Source organism: Sceloporus occidentalis, unplaced genomic scaffold (genome assembly GCF_023333645.1).
Source record: "Sceloporus occidentalis isolate IW3139 unplaced genomic scaffold, rSceOcc1.0.p SCAF_10, whole genome shotgun sequence".
NCBI classification, from domain to species: Eukaryota; Metazoa; Chordata; class Lepidosauria; order Squamata; family Phrynosomatidae; genus Sceloporus; species Sceloporus occidentalis.
In genome coordinates this window covers 14,757,314-14,775,911 of record NW_028316990.1, presented here as the reverse complement: position 1 = coordinate 14,775,911, position 18,598 = coordinate 14,757,314, and the positions used below count along the sequence as shown (strand labels likewise).

The 18,598-nt window shown below is 44.4% G+C and overlaps 1 protein-coding gene across 4 annotated transcripts; it reads right to left on the bottom strand.

Moving 5' to 3' along the window:
* Nucleotides 1–1,040: 1,040 nt before the first annotated feature.
* On the bottom strand, nucleotides 1,041–13,764 carry LOC149305962 (tubulin polymerization-promoting protein family member 3). Of its 4 annotated transcripts, XM_089539960.1 has the most exons (6): nucleotides 13,608–13,763; nucleotides 7,503–7,622; nucleotides 7,024–7,087; nucleotides 4,310–4,503; nucleotides 2,674–2,827; nucleotides 1,041–1,902 (listed from the first exon to the last, which is right to left on the bottom strand). In XM_089539960.1, the coding sequence occupies exons 4-6, from the start codon at nucleotides 4,495–4,497 to the stop codon at nucleotides 1,714–1,716; spliced, it is 531 nt and encodes a 176-aa protein (XP_089396086.1). In that variant the 5' UTR covers nucleotides 4,498–4,503; nucleotides 7,024–7,087; nucleotides 7,503–7,622; nucleotides 13,608–13,763; the 3' UTR covers nucleotides 1,041–1,713. The 4 variants fall into 4 exon arrangements, with proteins under 4 accessions (XP_089396086.1, XP_089396085.1, XP_089396088.1 ...); XM_089539959.1 differs by lacking the exon at nucleotides 7,503–7,622; XM_089539962.1 differs by lacking the exons at nucleotides 7,024–7,087; nucleotides 7,503–7,622 and having other exon boundaries at nucleotides 13,608–13,764.
* Between the last annotated feature and the right edge of the window lie 4,834 nt (nucleotides 13,765–18,598).

The following is an 18,598-nucleotide window of genomic DNA, read 5'->3' as shown; positions in this document are numbered from 1 at the left end:
CAGGCCTTGAAGAATGGAAACTACTTGTGCACTTTGCAGCAATCAAAGTAAGCTGAGAACAAAAGGGGGAAATGAGAGGAAGGACATGGAAATGGGGTCATTTTAAAGGCCTCTGAAAAATGGGACAACAGAAGATTAATAGGCACTGTCCCTGCCAAATTGTGACAAGGAGAAGGCATGAACTTGCCGCCCTCCGCATTTTACAGGACTTGGCAAATGGACATACTGTATATTACCTTGAATTTCTATGCCAAGATGTCCTTCTTGCTACAGGAGAATGATATTCATATTTTCCACTTGAAGGCAAGCAGCAGGTGAGCAGCCATGTCAGCTGGCCTGGGCAGGACCTATTACAGCTGCCTGGCATTCCTACCAGGAGGACTAATAACTAAGAGAGACAAGCAAGAGTATATGGGAACCAGTGCAAGGAGAAGTGATAAAAAGAGACAAATGTGAGGGGAGAAATAGCAACAAGGTCATTAAAAAATCAATGGCTGAGCGATAGGGCCACATAGATTCTAAGAGCCCTGGCAGGAAGCCATCCCCATCATTGCAAGCAAGGAATTCCACACTGGCCATAAAACTGCTCAGATGGCATGTCTCTCTCTGTTTGGAAAAATACAGGGACACCAGGAGGGGAGATACCAGCAACACTTTGCCGGAAGAAACAGAACACTGCTAGAATTGGGGAAGTTGGCTTGTATGTCCCAAGAGTGCTAGGAAGCCTCCCCAACTGGAAATGATTGAATGGAAGCTTTCCCAGGCTGAAATCAGATTTAGAGGAAGAGAAAATGGAGTGAAAGTGGAGCAAAAGGGTGTGTGTGAACGGGTCCCAGCCCTCTGCAAATTTGATAAGCATGCCCTCTATTCTTTCATCCAAGTCGCTGACAAAGTTGAATAGCACTGGACCTTGTGGCACCCCATTGGTTATTTCTCTCCAAGATGAAGAGGAGCCATGCTTAAATGCCTGCTTAAATCCCCACTTTTCCCAGTGTGATAAAGCCCCTGCCTAACAGGGAGCAGCTGCCTTGACACAAGGATTATAATTAGCACTTTATTTATATACAGCTTTTAAAAATACAGTTCAGAAGCAGAGAAATGATGCCCAAAGGGCACTCCTTTCCAACCTGATGCCCTCCAGATGTGTGCCCTCCTGAGATGCCCAGCCAGTGGCAGCTGGAGGTGATAAGAGTTGTTCTCCAGCAAATCTGGAGGGCAGAAGGCTGGAGAAGTGGGTTGGGAAGAGCAGTATGAGATACCTGCAGAAACCCAGGTAAGACCTCCATCTTGTCTCCTTGACAAAAGCTCAGCACATTTAACAGCTACAGGCAGACAGAAATTCAACACATGAAGCTTTTTTGTCATTTGGAACGCTCATCTTTCAGACTAATGAATGGAGCAGGAACATGGGGTGAAGCTTCAGAAGCAGAAGAGGGCAGGCTAAGGCAAGGGGAGGGGATCTGAGGTAATAAAGCTCTTTGTGGAGTGTGTTGCAGGAAAGTGTAGTAAATATAAGTCTGACTTTGCATAACATTGGGAGGTGAACACATGGCCAGACTGGGCCACAGCCACATCGACCTCCTGGGGGCAGGCACCCCTCCCAGCAATATCTCCAAGGCTGGAGCAGGCCTAACAAAAGCTGAACCCCCAAACGGCAGGCATCTCATTGGGGTGGCCCCTCTCCAAACAGATACGAGAAGGAGGTGGTTGCTCCTATTTCTTCACTTTGGAGTCGTAAGTGCCGGCGTGCTTGTAGGCTGACACGTAGCCGCTGTTGTCCACGATGTTCTCCCGCCCGCTCTTGCCTTTGCCCTTGCCGCTCTCGTCAAAGCGTTCCTTGTGGGAGCCTGTGTACTTGGATGTGTCCGTGAGTCTCTCCACGGCCCCCACGGACTTGGCTTTCTGCCGACGGAAAGAAAAACACAAGGGAGGCTCAGAGCTATTCTTTCTTTGATGGCCCACCACACTATAAATAAATAAAATAAAATAAATAAATACATTCAAACCATCGGTGACCATCCCCTCCTAAAAGCCTTTTGTCCTCTTGACCTTCTCTGCTCCTGAAATTAGTATACAGTGGGTCCTTAGTGTCCAATGGGGTTTGGTTCCAGGATTATGGATACCAAAATCCATAGATGCTCAAGTCCCATTAAATACAATGGCATAGTAAAATAGTGTCCTCTATCTAAAATTGCAAAAACAAGGTTTGCTTTTTGGAATTTGTATTGTCAAAAATATTTTCAAGCTGTGGATAAAGAAACCGTGGATATGGAGGGCCAACTGTAATATCATTACTACAACTACTACTACTACTATAATGTTTGAGGCTTGTATTTTTAAGATATTCTATTTTAATTCATAACCGTTTTAACTTTTTAAATGGTTTAACTGTTTTTTAAATTTTATATTTATACATTTTAACGAGGTATTGTTTTTAAATTTGTATTGTTATAAATCTGCTGTTCGCTGCCTTGGGTCCCTATACTGGGATGAAGGTGGGATATAAGATGATGATGATGATGATGATGATGATGATGATGATGATGATGATAATAATAATAATAATAGCAACTACAACAGGTTATCCAAATCAGCTTGACAACAGTTCCAAGTGCCAGTTCTAGACATAACATGCCCAGCTTCTTAGCCCCAATCTCCACAGCATCTACTCACGGTGACTCCCACATTGGCTGGCTCTTTGCCCGCTACCAGCTGGCAAATAGATTCGTAGGCTTCTTCCTTGCCTTTGTCCTTAAACCTCTTTGGGGCCAGCTCTTCCAAAGCCTTTTTGAATTCCTCGTAGTTTATGACTCTGGCCGTCTTCCCCCTGGAATAGAAGGGGCGCAAAGGGCTCAGAGTTGGCTGCCTTCGCTGCATGAGCTCATAATAAACCTTTTAAGACTAGTGTTGAAATGAATAAATTTAGGGTTACTATATTTTGAAAAGTAAACAATAAACCAAAAAGCAATGACGCACATCAACTACTTCAAACTACCAATTGCTATGAGGACGCTCGCTTTAAAAAGCCGTACTGAATAAGCTGTGACGATTGTTGCTAGAAATATTCCTAACCTTCATTGTATGTAAATAACAGCAATTTTGTGTTCCTTTTCCCTTTCTCTACTGTGGATAGACATTTTAGCTCTAAAAACGTGGACACGTCTGGGAAAAGGAGGGGATATGGTAACCCTAATAAGTTAAAAGGAGAAATAAGAAAAACACATATGGAACTCGTTCACATGTGGATGCACAAGAAGAGGGCATTCATCTGTGCCTGTCATTACGCATCACACATTGGGCATCAGGGCCCATTCCTGAACATGCATTGTTCAGTGTTGCTCTCCTGTATGGGACTTGAGCAGTGCTAGCCTGGTGTAACTCCACCAGCAGATATTTATGTTATGCTGTGGTGATTTAGGATTGTGGACTAGGATTAGGACACAAGAGATTAGTTTGCAAAACAACCAACTTTTCATTGCAGTGTCAAAGTGCAAACAGGTGGGCTCATTCTCTCTCATGCCACCTTCTTACGGTTAAAAAAAGTTGCCCATAAACAGTACAAAACAATGCAAAAGCAAATATTGCTGAATCAAACAGCGACAGCACCACTGAGCAAAGCATGAGCCATTGCCCCAGAAGCACAGATGTGCTACACAGCAGTGCCAAACTAAAGCTGGCACTGACATAATATTGTTTTGTCTGTTTGCTTGTTTTTGAAGCTATTATTTGGAGCAGAAACATAAGCTTGTGAAAGGATGGGCAACTGGGACAGAACTAGGGACAATTTTTTCTTCCATTAAAACCTTCTGCAGTCTGCTAAAAATGCCAAGAAAAAAAAATACAACCAGATGAAGTAACTGGATGTCTATTTCTAGATTTGAAAAACGGGGACCTTTTAATGCTAAATGATGCAGAGAGGCATCTGATTTAAAGGCAAACTGCTGCTCCCAAAGGCTTCTAGCAGAAACAATTTACTTTTTTTCTTTTTCTTTTCCTTCTCTTTCTTCTCTCTCTCTCTCTCTCATTTTTTTCTCTCTATTTTTTATTTGGCCGGGGGGAAAAAAAGACAGTATGAGTGAATTTCACTACCACCATCCTGTGTCAAAAGGCAAAAGATCAGTGAATTAGTTTAGGAAATTTAATGTGGGGTTGGGGAGGAAGAATCAACCTTCTTCAAACTGCAGATAATTTTATACAGCTCTGTTTAGGGGAATCTTGGTCACAGTCCAAGAATAAGCCCTAAGTCTTCTATCGTTCCACCACTTTACTCACCTTTCTTCTAAGATATGGGACAGGAAGAGATACTTACTTCACCTTGGTGAAGACGATATCTACATCGGTGCCTGTGACCCCTTTGCCATCAATGACTTTGCAGTCTTTGCATAGTTTCGCCCAGTTCTTGCCATTCATTTCTTGGCCAGTAGCTTTGGTGTCCCCATATATGGCAAATTTCCGGAAACTCTCCTCCAATGAAGCTATGTCTGTGCTTTCTGCCATGATGCTCTGTAAACAACAGAGGAAGCAAAGGTTCAGATGTAGGCAATGGAGGTTAAACATGCAGCCATACGCATGCTTTCTAAAGGCTAGGGATGGGGCTAGCTATGCGGAGTGGCAAAAAGATAGTACTGATTCCCAGAATAACAATCTGTATTCACTGAAGAAATTTCCCTTCAGTCCCCCAATTTCTAGCATTGCAAAGGGCAAGGCACTGGGCCACACCGCACTATGCAACTGTAGCATCATGATTCCTAGCATTATTGTTTTTTCTAGTGATCCATGTCTTCTCATGATGTGGCCAAACTACGATAGTCTCAACTTGAGCATCTTTGCTTCCTGGGGGAGCCCTGGTCTGATCTGTCCAAGAACCCATGTGTTTGTCTTCTTGGCTGTCCATGGGATCCTAAGTACTCTTCTCCAGCTGTAGTTTAGCAAGCACTGCTCTTGGGAAACGCTGTCCGTTTCTCGTGGGCATGTGCCCTTAGCTCTCCCCTTCTCCTGGCTCCTTGCCCGCCTCCACCCATGCCAAGGGCAGGCTATTAGGGCACCAGCCAACCTGGGGGTTTGCCAGGTCCACCTTAGTTACGGACTGACACTAAACACAAACAGGCTTGTGGGCTTGGCTGCTGGGGTGGCCACAGTTTGTGTTGCCTGGTGACAGTTGCTAGGGGAGGGTTGTGCTCCTTGGACGCTGTTGCTGTGGGGAGGATGGCAGGATTAGCATGTATACTTCACACCAGCAGAAACACACTCGTCTCTTTGTGTGTGTGCGCGCGCGCGTGTGTATAAGTTTATTTCTCTGTTTAAAACTTCTCTGGTCAATCAAGACCATTCCTGGAAAGGAACAAAAGGAGACTAGAAATCACAGATTTAAGAAGACAGTGGTGGAATTGTGCCATTCCTATGCATGGAAGTACCTGCAGCAAATATGTGTGGGTACACAACTGTAAGCAAGAGCAGATTACCCTCAAACCTTTAAATCCCACATACAAAAAGGTACTGATAGTTGAGAACATGAGAACGCATAGATTTCCATGGACCTGTGTAAGGAAGAAAATGGGCATGCCTCTGGACACAAAGCTACATAAAGTTTCCTTTTACAGTACAGACATGAGCATTTATTAAAGTTTAGACTTTTACAGTAAAGGCACGAGCGTTTTTTAAAGTTTAGACACAAATACGAAGGGGTTTATCAGACGGGGGATGGGACGTCCTTGTCCCGTCCTTTTCCTGTCCTTGTCCTATCCTTCTTGTGCCATCATGGGAAGGACTTTCAGACAATGTTGCACTGATCCTGTCATTGTCATTGTCTCGTCCAGGAAGCATGACTGACAGCAATTGCACGAAAGCCTTTCAAATGGCATTGCACTGATTCTGCCATTGTTCCCTCAGTGGAGTGGAATTGTCCTATCCTTGTCCTTCATTTTGGAAGAAACGGTTAATGCAATTCCACTTCACTGACAGGTTCATGACAGGATCAGTGCAACATGGGAGAATGTCTTTTCCACAATAACTGTCACGGATGGGTTTTGCATCTGTCCCCTCTCTGATAATCTCCATAGTATGAGCATCAGTGATTAATTTCCAAGAAAAGATATACAGTAGGACAGGCCAGTTTGGAAGCCTTAATTTATTTTTTATTGAGTACATATGCATCACACCTTTCCTCCAACAAGGTCAAATTAGTATACATGGTTCTCATCCTCTCCATCCTCAGAGCAACCTGTAAAGTAGGTCAAGTTGAGAGAGAGGGGAAAAACACTGTGAGGGAAGGTGCAGCTTCTCTCCCAAGTCCCAGCTCTAACCATTACACATGCTGGGCCTCTAATCCCAGTGTGAAAACTATAGTTATTTACTGGTGAAAGAAAAGCATCCTGTGCATGCCTCTACTTTTCAGGCAGAGACTAGAAAAGTCACTGCTCATTCTGGCTGGGAGATTATGGGAACAGTAAACTAAAAGGTTGTCTAAAGGAATTCTAGGAGTTCTGATCCACAAAAGTAACTCTTCCAACCTTTGGCTTAAGGGCTACACTTAACATTAAAAAAACCCAGCTGTATGATATTATTGGTTCAAATTAATTCATTCCATCAGTAAGAGATGTCATTGAATGCATATCCACCAAGGAAATATTCAGTTATCCAGATCCTGACTTTTCACTAGGTAGGTCAAAATATGGGAGCCATTATATGCTTTAACCTTAAACATGTCCCCAGTCATATATGCTGGGATTTGTGTGAATGCCCATTCATAAATACACAGACAACTGTCTATCTTCTGTACTTTAAAGACAATTCTTTGCTACACACTTATGTTCCAGTTTCCATCAGATCAATACATATGGCTTTGCATCATTCTTACAGCAACCCTGAGGGTTAATCTTGGTAAACGTATTGTCACTTTACAGCTGATCTGCAATTCTAATCTGAGTCTCCCACATCCAGACCCAAACCTCTAACCCTATTTTCAGATTACCTCTTTACTCTGCGATTGTCTACATGCTAAAAACAAAAAATCCGCATACCTACCTAGTGGTCACTGTGATGATTTCACACGATGTTCTGGAAGATTTGCACGGAATCCACTGGGAATCTGCAGGGAATGCAGTTCAGAGGGCTTTAGTCTGATTTTTAAAAACTCACCTTCCCCTCCAAATCTGGATAATCCTGTGTGTGGCCAGGTGCTCCAAGGCAGCTTCAGTATGGAGCTGGAGGGGAGAAGTTTTTGATGGACAGGACTGGTTGGTTCTGGCATGCTAGGTGTGTGCCACTTTCTCCCCTCATCCTCATTCTCTGATTGCTTTATCCGCACATCCCCTTTCGTCTGAGCGGTTTCCCCTCTTAGCATCACTAGATTTGGTGTCACCTCCAGGCTACCTGGCACACACCCCAGCCACCCCCCTCTGCCAACCAAGCCATCCTGCTGTTGTGGGGGTGAGGTGCTCCTGCCATCCATCAGCCCTTTCCATGCCTGGCAGGGCTGCTGACCCAGTGAGAAAGAGAGTCACCTTGTTGCGCGATGAACGCTGGCTTGCCCAACTTCTGCTTTCTTGGCCAACAACTTCTAATAAGCTGGCTGCTGCTGCAATGAATGAGCTGCTGCTTCTCTTGCTTTTTTTCCTCCACCCCTTTCAGTTACACACACACACAGAGAGAGAGAGAGAGAGCCAACAGCATCACCAGCCCTGGAATCCAGCCTGTTCCCAGCAGTGACTGATTTCAAGTCATATCTGGATTGATTCTCACTTTGCACATAAAGCTTGTGCCACTAAATCCTCAGGGACATGGTCCTGGGAACCCTGACTGGCCAGCACTACTGCCACTGAATCCCTTTCCCTTCCAACCAGCAACTCTGCCAGACCCAGAAGATAACAGCTCCCCTGGAAAGCAGCTCCTTCCCCCCAGTGGGCCCTGATGCGGTTGGGGTCCTACACCCTTTCCACAAAAGGAATAGCATCCATGGCCACCCTGCAGTCATTGGAGATTTTCACACAGGGACAGGATCGCTCCAGCGTCCTTATCCCATCCGTGACCTGAGTGAAAGTGATAGTTCAAATCTTTTTTTTTACGGTATTATTGTTTCTTTGCATTTCATTTTGCTTGTGTAATTTTAAGTTAATAATATATTACTGATGGGGGGGGGACAAAAAAGAAATAATATATGGTTAAATCAATCACTGGAAACGATCTGTTAATGATAGGCCGCATGTACTGTAAATATTCCACAGACAGAATTCATAAATCATGCTTCCTACAGGCATCCAGGTTATAATGCTATATGATATTAAGGACTGAAATGTTGGCTGCCGCCTATGTCTTCTCTTACTATCCTACAGCTCTGTTTAATAGCCTAGTCCTTTCAATAATGGATGTTTTCTTTTCCTGAATATTCCCTAGTGAGTAATCTGTTGCGGAGGTTTTTTTCCACAGCAGCTGCATTACAAGTAAAACGTTGTCACTGGACTATCTAGCACAATTCAGGGCTAAACTAAACAACTCTATTAAATACACACATTTGAATATTCTCCCATTTTTTACAGCTGAAATTGGACCAAGCAACATCAGAATGTGGTCAAGATAGCCAAATGAAGAAGAATACATAAGATAGGAGACACTAAAGCAGTTTGCTTTTGCCTGAACCTACTAGGAAGAGCAATATAATACTTTCTCTTCTCTCCTCTCCTTTCCCTCTGCTGAATTAACTGAGTGCAAACTATTTTTGCACCTTGAACTCAGTCTGCAGGAGTTGAAGAAAGCTGAGGACCAAGGGAGGAGAGAAACTGGGACATTTTAAATGCAGTTGAAAAATGGGATGACAGAGGAGTAACTGGGATTGTCCCTGCAAATTTGGGACCATTGCAGCACAGGAATACATACTGTGCAGTGAAATGTCCCTTTCTTTCGTTTTCACATACATGTAAGTATGTATGGCCCTCATAAACCAGTCTGTGTTTTGCTTTTAAATAAAAAACAAAACTAGATCTTGCAAGCCTAAGGCATACTCCTCATAGAGAAACAATACTGGGCTGGGGAGACAAATAATCTGACTGTGTATATACAGATACCGTCTCAGAGCTTTCAAAATGTACTTTTGTGTAATGGTTTGTTGATCCGGGTTCAGTTCCCCGCTTGAGCATAAAAACTCATTGGGTGACCTTGGACAAGTCCCACTCTCTCAGCCTCAGAGGATGGTAATGGCAAAACCCCTCTGAGGAAACTTGCCAAGAAAACCCTAGGATAGGTTTGCCTTAAGATAATCATAAATAAATAAAAAGATTTGGAGCCACACCACAACAAACAATAACTGCAATTTCCAAAATCCCAGGCTGGGGGATTCTGGGAGATGTAATCAAAGAAAGTTAATTTTACAAATTCTGGATTTTTAATGTGGCACAGAGGAAGGAAGGTGAACTCTTCATTCCCAAATTGCAATGCCATTGACTCCAATGGGATTTCTGCCTCCCTCCCCACCCCAGCATCACCACATAAAGTGGGACAATTTTTGTCAATATCACAACTAACAAGGTATGAGATAAACGTCCTCTCCCTATATGTTGTGGTCTTGACAAATATAAGTCACCTCCATCATGCTCAATACAGTCAGCCCTCCGTATTGGTGGACTAGCCATCTATGAATTGGAGCATCTGCCAGTGGACCCACACCATTATTGTTGTGCATCCACTGATAATCATGGGACTTAGTATCTATAGTGGTGGTAGGGTGGGAATCAAGAACAGAACCCCCCACACACTGATAAGGAGAGCTTACGTTTTGTATTATATTTTTGCAGATCCAGTTGTAACTAAGGGATTGAAGGGATGTCACATCGAGGATGCAGCAAGCTTGTTTTCTGCAGCTCCAGAGATTAATAGCCATTTGTTGGGGGTGTTTTGATTGTGAGTTCCTGCATGGCAGAATGGGGTTGGAATGGATGGCCTTTGGGGTCTCTTCCAGCTCGGTGATTCTAGTAATCTCACATTTGATTCTCACTTTACACATTAAGTTTGTGCCCCTAAAAACTCAGCCACATGATCACGGGAGCCCTGACTGGCTATGCAATAGAAAAGATTCCTGACTGGCTGTGGCTTCATGTCTTGCAGTCAATCGAGACTCCCACCTGTGTTTCTCTGAGAATTTGGCAGAGCTTGAGAAAGTTATTTTTTGGATTACAATTCCCAGAATCCGCACTGGTATCTAGAGGGTGCAGACCGAAAGAGCAGCTTTTCCAAACTGTGTCACTTTATCTGCAGTTTGCTGTCAGAGACCCCTTATAGTCAAGGCAAGAGATGCTCTTTTGACTTTTTGGAGCACTCGCATGCCCTTCATTCTGCCCATGTTTATGGCAGACAACACCATGGTAGCCACAGCAAACATGATTGACATCCAAAACTGTGAAGCAGCCAGGTAGAGGGCAGCAACGCTTAATCCTCCTATTTATTTAAAACATTTCTTCTCTCCTGCCTTCCCGCAGTTGCCCAAGGTATTTGCTCAAGCACCGAACAAGTATTGTAGGGATTCTTTCATCACAATGCAGAACCAGCTCAAGCATTACACACAGTTGGCCAGTTGCACCCTTCCCAAAGGTCTTGGATACATACACAAACAAACATACACACATTGCACTGGCAACACTAGGCATGTTCATGCAACACCCTGACTCTACTCAGACATCACACCAAATCCATCATGTAGACTAACTGCAGTTTTTAAAATAACACAAGGCAGGTTTTCAACTTCCAAAGTTACAAGAGGCAAATCGGGGTTAATGAGGTGATCTGTCTGCTTTCCTCCCTTTTTTCTTGGCAGCAGTCAGCTTTTTAAAATCCATCATTCCTTCAAAGGTGCACCAGCCTCTGGTGGCAGGAGGATGTCCATAGGCATACCTTGATAATTCAAACACTGTGCCAAACCACAGTTAGCACAAACCATGGTTTGCAAACCCAGCTGAAAGGGGTTTTTCCCCCAAGGTATAATTCCCAGAACATGCCAGCTGTGGAATTCTGGGAGCCAAAAGATAACTTTTCCCAAGATCTGCTTCAATACATGGTTTTTGGTTCTGGCTTGCCAGCCAGTCTCAACCTGTGGAACATATCTGAGGCTTTTATTGGGATTATAAGATTCCTTGGCTTTAAAAAATTTTAAGACCTATTTGTACTGATTTTAATCATCCTTCCCTGCAGTGGTAGATTGTATACATTGGTTTATATAATTATCTTTCTATTGCTTATATTGCATTTTTAACGACGTTGGCATGCTACCCAGAAAATTCTCTTTTATGGGGTGCCATGAACACATTGCTAATAAATGATTAAAAATAAATGTGTGCATTTCAAGGCTGGGCTGAACAAGACAACTGAATGCTTTCAGAGTTGTGGGGCGGCACCCCTGGTATTCCTCCATCTGCCATTCAGCGGCAGTTTGCCTCTTTTGGGGAGCCTGAATGTTATTGTGGAAAGGGCATTGTGAAAGGAAAACTGGGAAGATACAGAATTTGTGTATACCTGGGTGACTCATTTCATTTCAGAACAAGTCAGTTCATTTATTTTCCTTTATTAATTTTTTATCCCATCTTTCTTCCTCATACCTGAAGGCAATGTACATGGTCCAGTGACAAAGACAGCCGCCCTCCACAAATGTATCCAAACAAAGGCCATACCTAGAAATGGTCAGGAATCCATAGGCACCACATTACATTTCAGAAAAAACATCCAAAGGGCACTGGAATGCATTGAGGAGCAAGCACTCAGCTAGCTAATATGCTGAGATATTATTCCATTTAATGACCAGAGGTTAATTTTATTTCAAATGAAGCCTAGGAGGAAGAGAATTAGCTTCCTTCCCGTAACAAACTGCAGCTTGAAAGTGGAGTGGGTCTTTTGTTCAGATCACAACGTGAATGGAAAGGGATAAATAATGCATATACACAGATGTGCATGGACACAGACAGCTCTTGTTTAATAGTAAATGGAGGGGAAAACATAGATATAAGAAATGAACCCATGCTTTTCACATTTAGCTTTAAGATATCCTCATTTCTGTTGCCACGTGGTAGATTGACAGACTCCATTAATGAGGTTATGGATATGAAGTTGCAAGAACGAACCAGAGCAATGGAGGATAGGGAGTCTTGGAGATCTCTCATCCACAGGGTCACCATGGGACAAGATTGAGAGCTATTAACAACAAACAAAATTATGATGAAAGCCAGCTTGAGGTAGTGGTTTGAGTACCAGCTTGGAGGACAGGGTTTGATTCCCCGCTTGAGCATGAAAAACCTACTGGGTGACTTTGGGCAAGTCACAGACTCTCAGCTTCAGGGGCAAAACAAGCAAACAACCCTTGGAAGAAACCTCGCCAAGAAAACCCCATGAAACAGTGTCACAGCCTCAGAGGATGGCCATGGCAACCCTGCTCTGAAGAAACGTGTTAAGAAAGCCCTATGCTAGGTTCCCCTTAGAGTCGCCATAAGACAGAGAATCCTAGAGTTGGAAGAGACCCCAAGGACCTTCAGTCCAACTCCCTGCCATGCAGGAACTCACAATCAAAGCACCACAACAGATGTCCATCAAGCCTATGTTTAAAAACTTCCAAAGAAGGAGACTCAACCACAATCCGCAGGAGTGTCTTCCCCTGTCAAACAGCTCTTAATTTCAGGAAGTTCCTCCTACTGTTGAGGTGGAATCTCTTTTCTTGTAGCTTGCATCCATTGTTCCGGGTCCTAGTCTCTGGAGCAGCAGAAAAGAAGCTTGCTCCATCCTCAATGTGACATCCCTTCAAATATTTAAAGAGGGCTCTCATATCACCTCTTCACCATCTCTTCTTCAGGTCATCATAAGCCATAGAGTCATAGAGCTGGAAGAGACCACATCCAGTTCCCTAAGACTCTCCTCAAAAAGCATGTTTTCCAGCCCCTTCACCATTTTAGTGGCCCTCCTCTGGACACACTCCATCCTCTCAACATCCTTTGTGAATTGAGCTGCCCAAATCTAGACGCAATATTCCAAGTGAGGCCTGACCAATGCAAAACAGAGTGACCCCAAGAATGATCCAGTCCAACCTCATTCTGCCATGCAGGAACACACAATCAAAGCAATCCAAAGAGATGACCACCCAAGCAGGGACGTAGCCAGGATTTTAGGAAGGGGGGGGGTCCAGACTAAGTGCCCCCCCTTGGCTACATCCCTGACCCAAGCTTCTGTTTAAAAACCACCAAAGAAGAAGACTCCCATTACACTCCAGGGCAGTATGTTCCACTGCCTTACTGTCAGGAAGTTCCTCCTAATGTTGAGGTGGAATCTCTTTTCATATAGCTTGCATCCGTGGTTCAGGGTCCTGCAGCAGCAGAAAACAAGCTTGCTCCCTCCTCAATATGACATCCCTTCAAGTATTTAAACAGGGCTATCATATCACCTCTTAACCTTCTCTTCTCCAGGCTAAACATCCCCAGTGCTCCTGGAGTCCTTTCTTTCCCACCCAGTGGGCTGAGTGGGTGCCATGGGTGTGACGGTGGGAAAAGAAGGACCAGAACTCTCCAGACCCTCTCCCACCTGCGAATCTGCACCCTGAACCCCCAGGTCCAAATCCCCCCTTGCATTCTTCCTCTTTTCCTTACCCGGCTTCGCCTTGCAGCCTTGCAGTGCCTCTCTAACCTCTTGCAAGCGCTAGATCCCTGGGCGAGGTCCAGCTGTTGATTGGCGTCTCCATGGAGACCTCAAGGACACACACTGCAGCATCATCCTCATCCCAGAGCAAGAGCCTCTAGGCTTAGAGACCTCTCTCTCTGGGCACCGCCCTTCCCTGCAGCAACAGCAGCAACAGCAACAGCTGGCCAAGAGCCAGAGGCCCTGTCCAACAGCTCTTGGATCCATTGCCAGGGCAGTCAGTGCTTAGGTGGAATCTCTTTTCCTGTAGCTTGAATCCACTGCTCCATGTCTTATTCTCTGGAGCAGCAGAAAAGAAGCTTGCTCCATCCTCAATGTGACACCCCTTCAAATGCTTAGAATCATAGAATCATAGATTGGAAGAGACCCCCAAGGGCCATCCAGTCCAGCCCCATTCTGCTGTGCAAGAACTCACTATCAAAGCACCCCCGACAGATGGCCATCCAGCCTCTGTTTAAAGCAGTGATTCCCAAACTGTGCCCTTTAAGGAATTTTGGACTTGAGCTCCCAGAATCCCAAACTCTTGGCCAACATGGCTGAGGCTTCTGGGAGCTCAAGTCCAAAATCCCTTAAAGGGCACCGTTTAGGGATCCCTGGTTTAAAGACTTAAACAAGGCTATCATATTAAGCATTATGGAAGATCCTGCCAAGCAGATCCAAATCCTCCCTCCCATGTTTGTAACATCTTGCCTGATGAAGAAGCCCATGGAGCTTTGAAAGCTTACAACAAGTGTATTGTGCATTTCGGTTGGCCAATAAAGGTATCACTGATGGATTTTTCTTTGTATTTGTTAAATGGCCAACATGAATGTTTTCAACTTGGAAACATGTTGCTCAGTACCCTGAACCCCCAGGTCCAAATCTCCCCTTTCATTCCTCCTCTTTTCCTTACCCGGCTTCGCCTTGCAGCCTTGATGAGATGAGAAAAGGGCCTAAATAACCAGATCCTGTCTGATCTTGGGAGCTAAGCAGGGTCAACCCTGGTTAGTACTTGGATGGAAGACACACACACACACCAAATTAATGCCAGGTGCAATAGGCTATATTTAAGAGCATGGAACTGGCAGAACCACCCTTGCCTAACAAAACCTTGTGCATTGCCAGGCGACTTAAATACACACAGAAAGAGAAAAGTTTAAGATGACAACTTCCAGAATCCCCTCATTCACCATGGCTGGATAGGGGAGCCTGAGAGTTAGTTTTTAAAAATCAGTTTTTCCAAGCTCTCTCCTACACCATTTCAATGCTGAGGTTGTTATTTTTAAAGCACTGTGTTTAATTCCTGCCTGTTGTTTTATTTTAAAGGTACAGCTGTGGATGGGTGCCAGGTCAGTCTGTTCACCTTGCCCAGCGTTGTCTCCCATCTGGCTGGCATGGTTGTCCCCTGGGAAATGGAATCCTTTCCCAGTTAACAACTGATCTTTTTTTAACTGGAGATGGCAGGGCCTGAATCAATGACCTTCTGCGTGGAAAACAGGTGCTCTGACACCATGTCTTTGTTACTGTCCTCCCGCAGATATAACACCTCCATTTCAAAAAGTGCTCACGACAGCAGGTAGCAACCTCTGAATATGTGCAAAACATTTGTTTCTTTGTACCCGAGGAGCACCAAAGAACAATACACTTGGCGCATCCTCAGAGATTACTAAAGTTGTTGTATTTTCGCCATATCGTGAGAAGAAATTTGAAAACCACCAAGTTAAGTGAATGTAGTGTACAGCGGCCCTGCACTGTTGACACCTCAGATATAGGAGATTATCACACAAAGGACTCCCTGTCCCTCTCTCGTCATTGTCCCATCCTTCCCATTTGATCGCGGGAAGGACTTTCACATGTTGTTCACACTCATCCTTGTGAATGACAGCAATGGCGCCAAAAGCTTTCACATGAAGTCGCACTGATCCTGTCAATAACCCATCATTAACCTGCCATTAAAGCGACATTGGCCGGCATTTTGTATTAACAGAATTTCCTGTTATTGCAATGCCGCTTTAATGACATGATCGGCACTTCCGGTGTGAAAGCCTTTCGCTCCAGCTGTCATTTGTGCTGTCAAGGACTGGATATGGATGGGGAGCGATCCCATCCCCGTGTGATAATCTCCATTGTCATGGAGCCATGGCCTAGCCTGAGCAGATTTTCAGAACTTTCTGTGACGATTTTCACAATTCCTGTCCCGCATCATGGCAACATGCAATTATGCAGTCAAGGCTGCGGCTAAGTTTGCAGGAGTCTTTCTGCTTCGATGTTATGCTTCCAGCTATCTATTGTGTGGCTGTTTTGTTTTGGGCCATGGCCCCGTTGTTAGGCAAAACTCACTTGGCAACCTACAGTTCATCCCAGAAAGGGCTGAAGCCAAGGGAGAGAGGAGAGCATGGCCTTCTCCATTAGCTCATACTAACTGCTATTTGCTACTTCCTTTCTCAAAGCTTCCTCTTCCACGGACGTCCAATCTACTTATTATGTAACTTTTCTTTTCTTTTCTTTGGCTGCCCTAATGTGCTTGATTTCTTCTTCCTCTCCCCACCTTTTTCTTTTGTATTGTTGTAATCCTACAATCCTACAGTTGGAAGAGACCCCAAGGGACATCTGGTCCAATCCAATTCTGTCATGCAAGAACTCACAATCAAAGCATCCTCAACAGATGGCCATCCAACCTCTGTTTAAAATCTCCAAAGAAGGAGACTCCACCACTTTCTGAGGGAATATGTTCCACTGTCAAACAGCTCTTACTGTCAGGAATTTCATCCTAATATTTAGGTGGAATCTCTTTTCCTGTAGCTTGCATCCATTTTTCCATGTTCTAGTCTCTGGAGCAGCAGAAAACAAGCTTGCTCCATCCTCAGTGTGACACCCCTTCCAATACTTAAACAGGGCTACCATATCACCCCTTACCTATCTCTTTTCCAGGCTAAACATGCCCAGCTCCTCAGTCTTTCCTCATAAGGCATGGTTTCCAGACCCTTCACCATTTTGGTGGCCCTCCTCTGAACATGCTCCAACTTGTCAACATCCTTTTTTTAATTGTGGTGCCAAGAAATGGACCCAGTATTCCAAGTGAGGACCAAAACAGAACAGAGTGGCACTATTACTTCCCTTGATCTAAACACTATACTTCTGTTAATGCAGCCTAGAATCGCATTGACCTTTTTAGCTGCCACGTCACACCTTTGACTTATGTTCAGCTTCTGGTCTACTTGGACTCCTTGTTAAGCCAGATGCCCTCCATCCTATATCTATGCATTTCATTTTTGTCCTAAGTGCAGTCCCTTATACGTCTCTGTGTTGAGATTCATTTTGGTAGCTTTGGCCCAGCTTTCTAACTCATGTATTTAGGGACCAGAAAATTAAGCAAAAACATTGGAGTTGCTGCTGATATCAGAGCTCCCCATTTAACTCTCTTGTTCCGTTCCCACATTTAGATAGCTGAGGCATCCCCATCTGATGCAGCTAAAACTCACAGTTCTGTGACCTTCTTCCATGTAATGCAATTCATCCTGAGCCTTGAGGCAGAGTTGTTATTGTTGTTGTTGTTGTTATGACTACTGCTACTACAACTATTTACTCAAACAATTCTGGGAAAATGCTGGAAATTGTCCTCCCAAAAAGTAACTTCTTCCCTCCACCTCATCTTTGTCCCCTGCCTATCATTCCATGCAACGGACCTGCTGCCCACACTTCCAGTCAGCCTTCAAGCAGTAATGGGAACATGGCAGGTCAATGGTGACCTACGCCACAAAGAATCTGGAGAATTGTTCAAGAAACCCAAAGGAAAGAGGTCCAAGAATGCTTTTTAGGCACACATCTAGGCAATCTCCATGGTGTCAGGAAACATACAAGATGAAACAGCTATTACAGAGGCAAAAGGCGAGGTGGGGAGGGGAACTGGGAAGAAAGTGGTAAACTGGGGGTGGGGTGGGAGAGGTCAATGGACAGCACAACCCGTCACTGCCTTCCACATGCAGCATTGTTTCATTCAGAATGGAAAGGATGCCAAGAACTGAACAAACAGGCTGCACAACAGAGCAAGGAGAAATGTTTTCAGCTGTAGTGAAAGCAAAGGCGTCTCCAGGGCAGCCAGCTCTGTACAAGTAGCAACCATGGCAGCATCGGCAACCAAGCCAATCTGCCCCAGCCCATCCGGAAGTGTCCTACGGTCCCCAAGGTGTCACCTAAAGACTGTACCAGAAAGCAAGAAAAAGGCATTCCTTGACACTACGGCTCCCGTATAATGGCTCTCCTGAGCTTGTTCCCAGTTTAGAAAATCAGGGCCGTGGCCTTCGGATGAACTCTCCCAATGCAGAGCTGGCTTTGTATGAGTGAAGGCTTCCTCTCCTAACTAAACCTGTGCCTATTTTTCTGCAGAAACCTGAGTTTCATATCCTTGCATGTTGTGCTTTGCAGTGTTTTACTGCTTATGGGAAGAAATCTGCCCAGCTGGATACTGCTATCCTTAGCTGTGGCCCTCATCACCATCACTTCAGAACTTGTAGCCCTTTTCTCTCACCACCATGTCACAAGCTAACAGGACTGAATTTTACATTGCAGCTTTATGCACTGGGAGAGAAGCCAAACTCTCCATTAAACAGCATTAAATATTAAACACCGTTTTAAAAAAGCAAATAGTCAGATACAAGGACAATTATTTATAATGGAAAGGGACCAAGAATGGAATATTCTTGTGCCACCTTAGATAGAGATACAAAAAGAGCACAAAGCTTCCCTTTTTTTAGCGTTCAGAAACTTGAAAATAGAGTTTTAGGGCCTGGCTCTATAAAAGTATTAACTTGCTGGTGACTCTTCACAATTCCCATTAATGGTTTAGCCATGTGATTCCCAACATCATTAAATACAGCTCTACAGAAAAGATGGGGAAGGTAGTCTGGACAGGCCATAGCAGCAAACAAGTTTCTGCAACACTCAGATGAGTCAGAGACATCCA

Excerpts from the sequence above, each read along its gene's own strand:
- LOC149305962 (XM_089539962.1), bottom strand. The coding sequence starts at position 4,497 with ATGGCAGAAAGCACAGACATAGCTTCATTGGAGGAGAGTTTCCGGAAA. Across the intron at positions 2,828-4,309 it reads ATCGTCTTCACCAAGGTGAA|GGGGAAGACGGCCAGAGTCA; the intron begins GTAAGTATCTCT and ends CTTCTATTCCAG. Across the intron at positions 1,903-2,673 it reads CAGCCAATGTGGGAGTCACC|AAAGCCAAGTCCGTGGGGGC; the intron begins GTGAGTAGATGC and ends TTCCGTCGGCAG.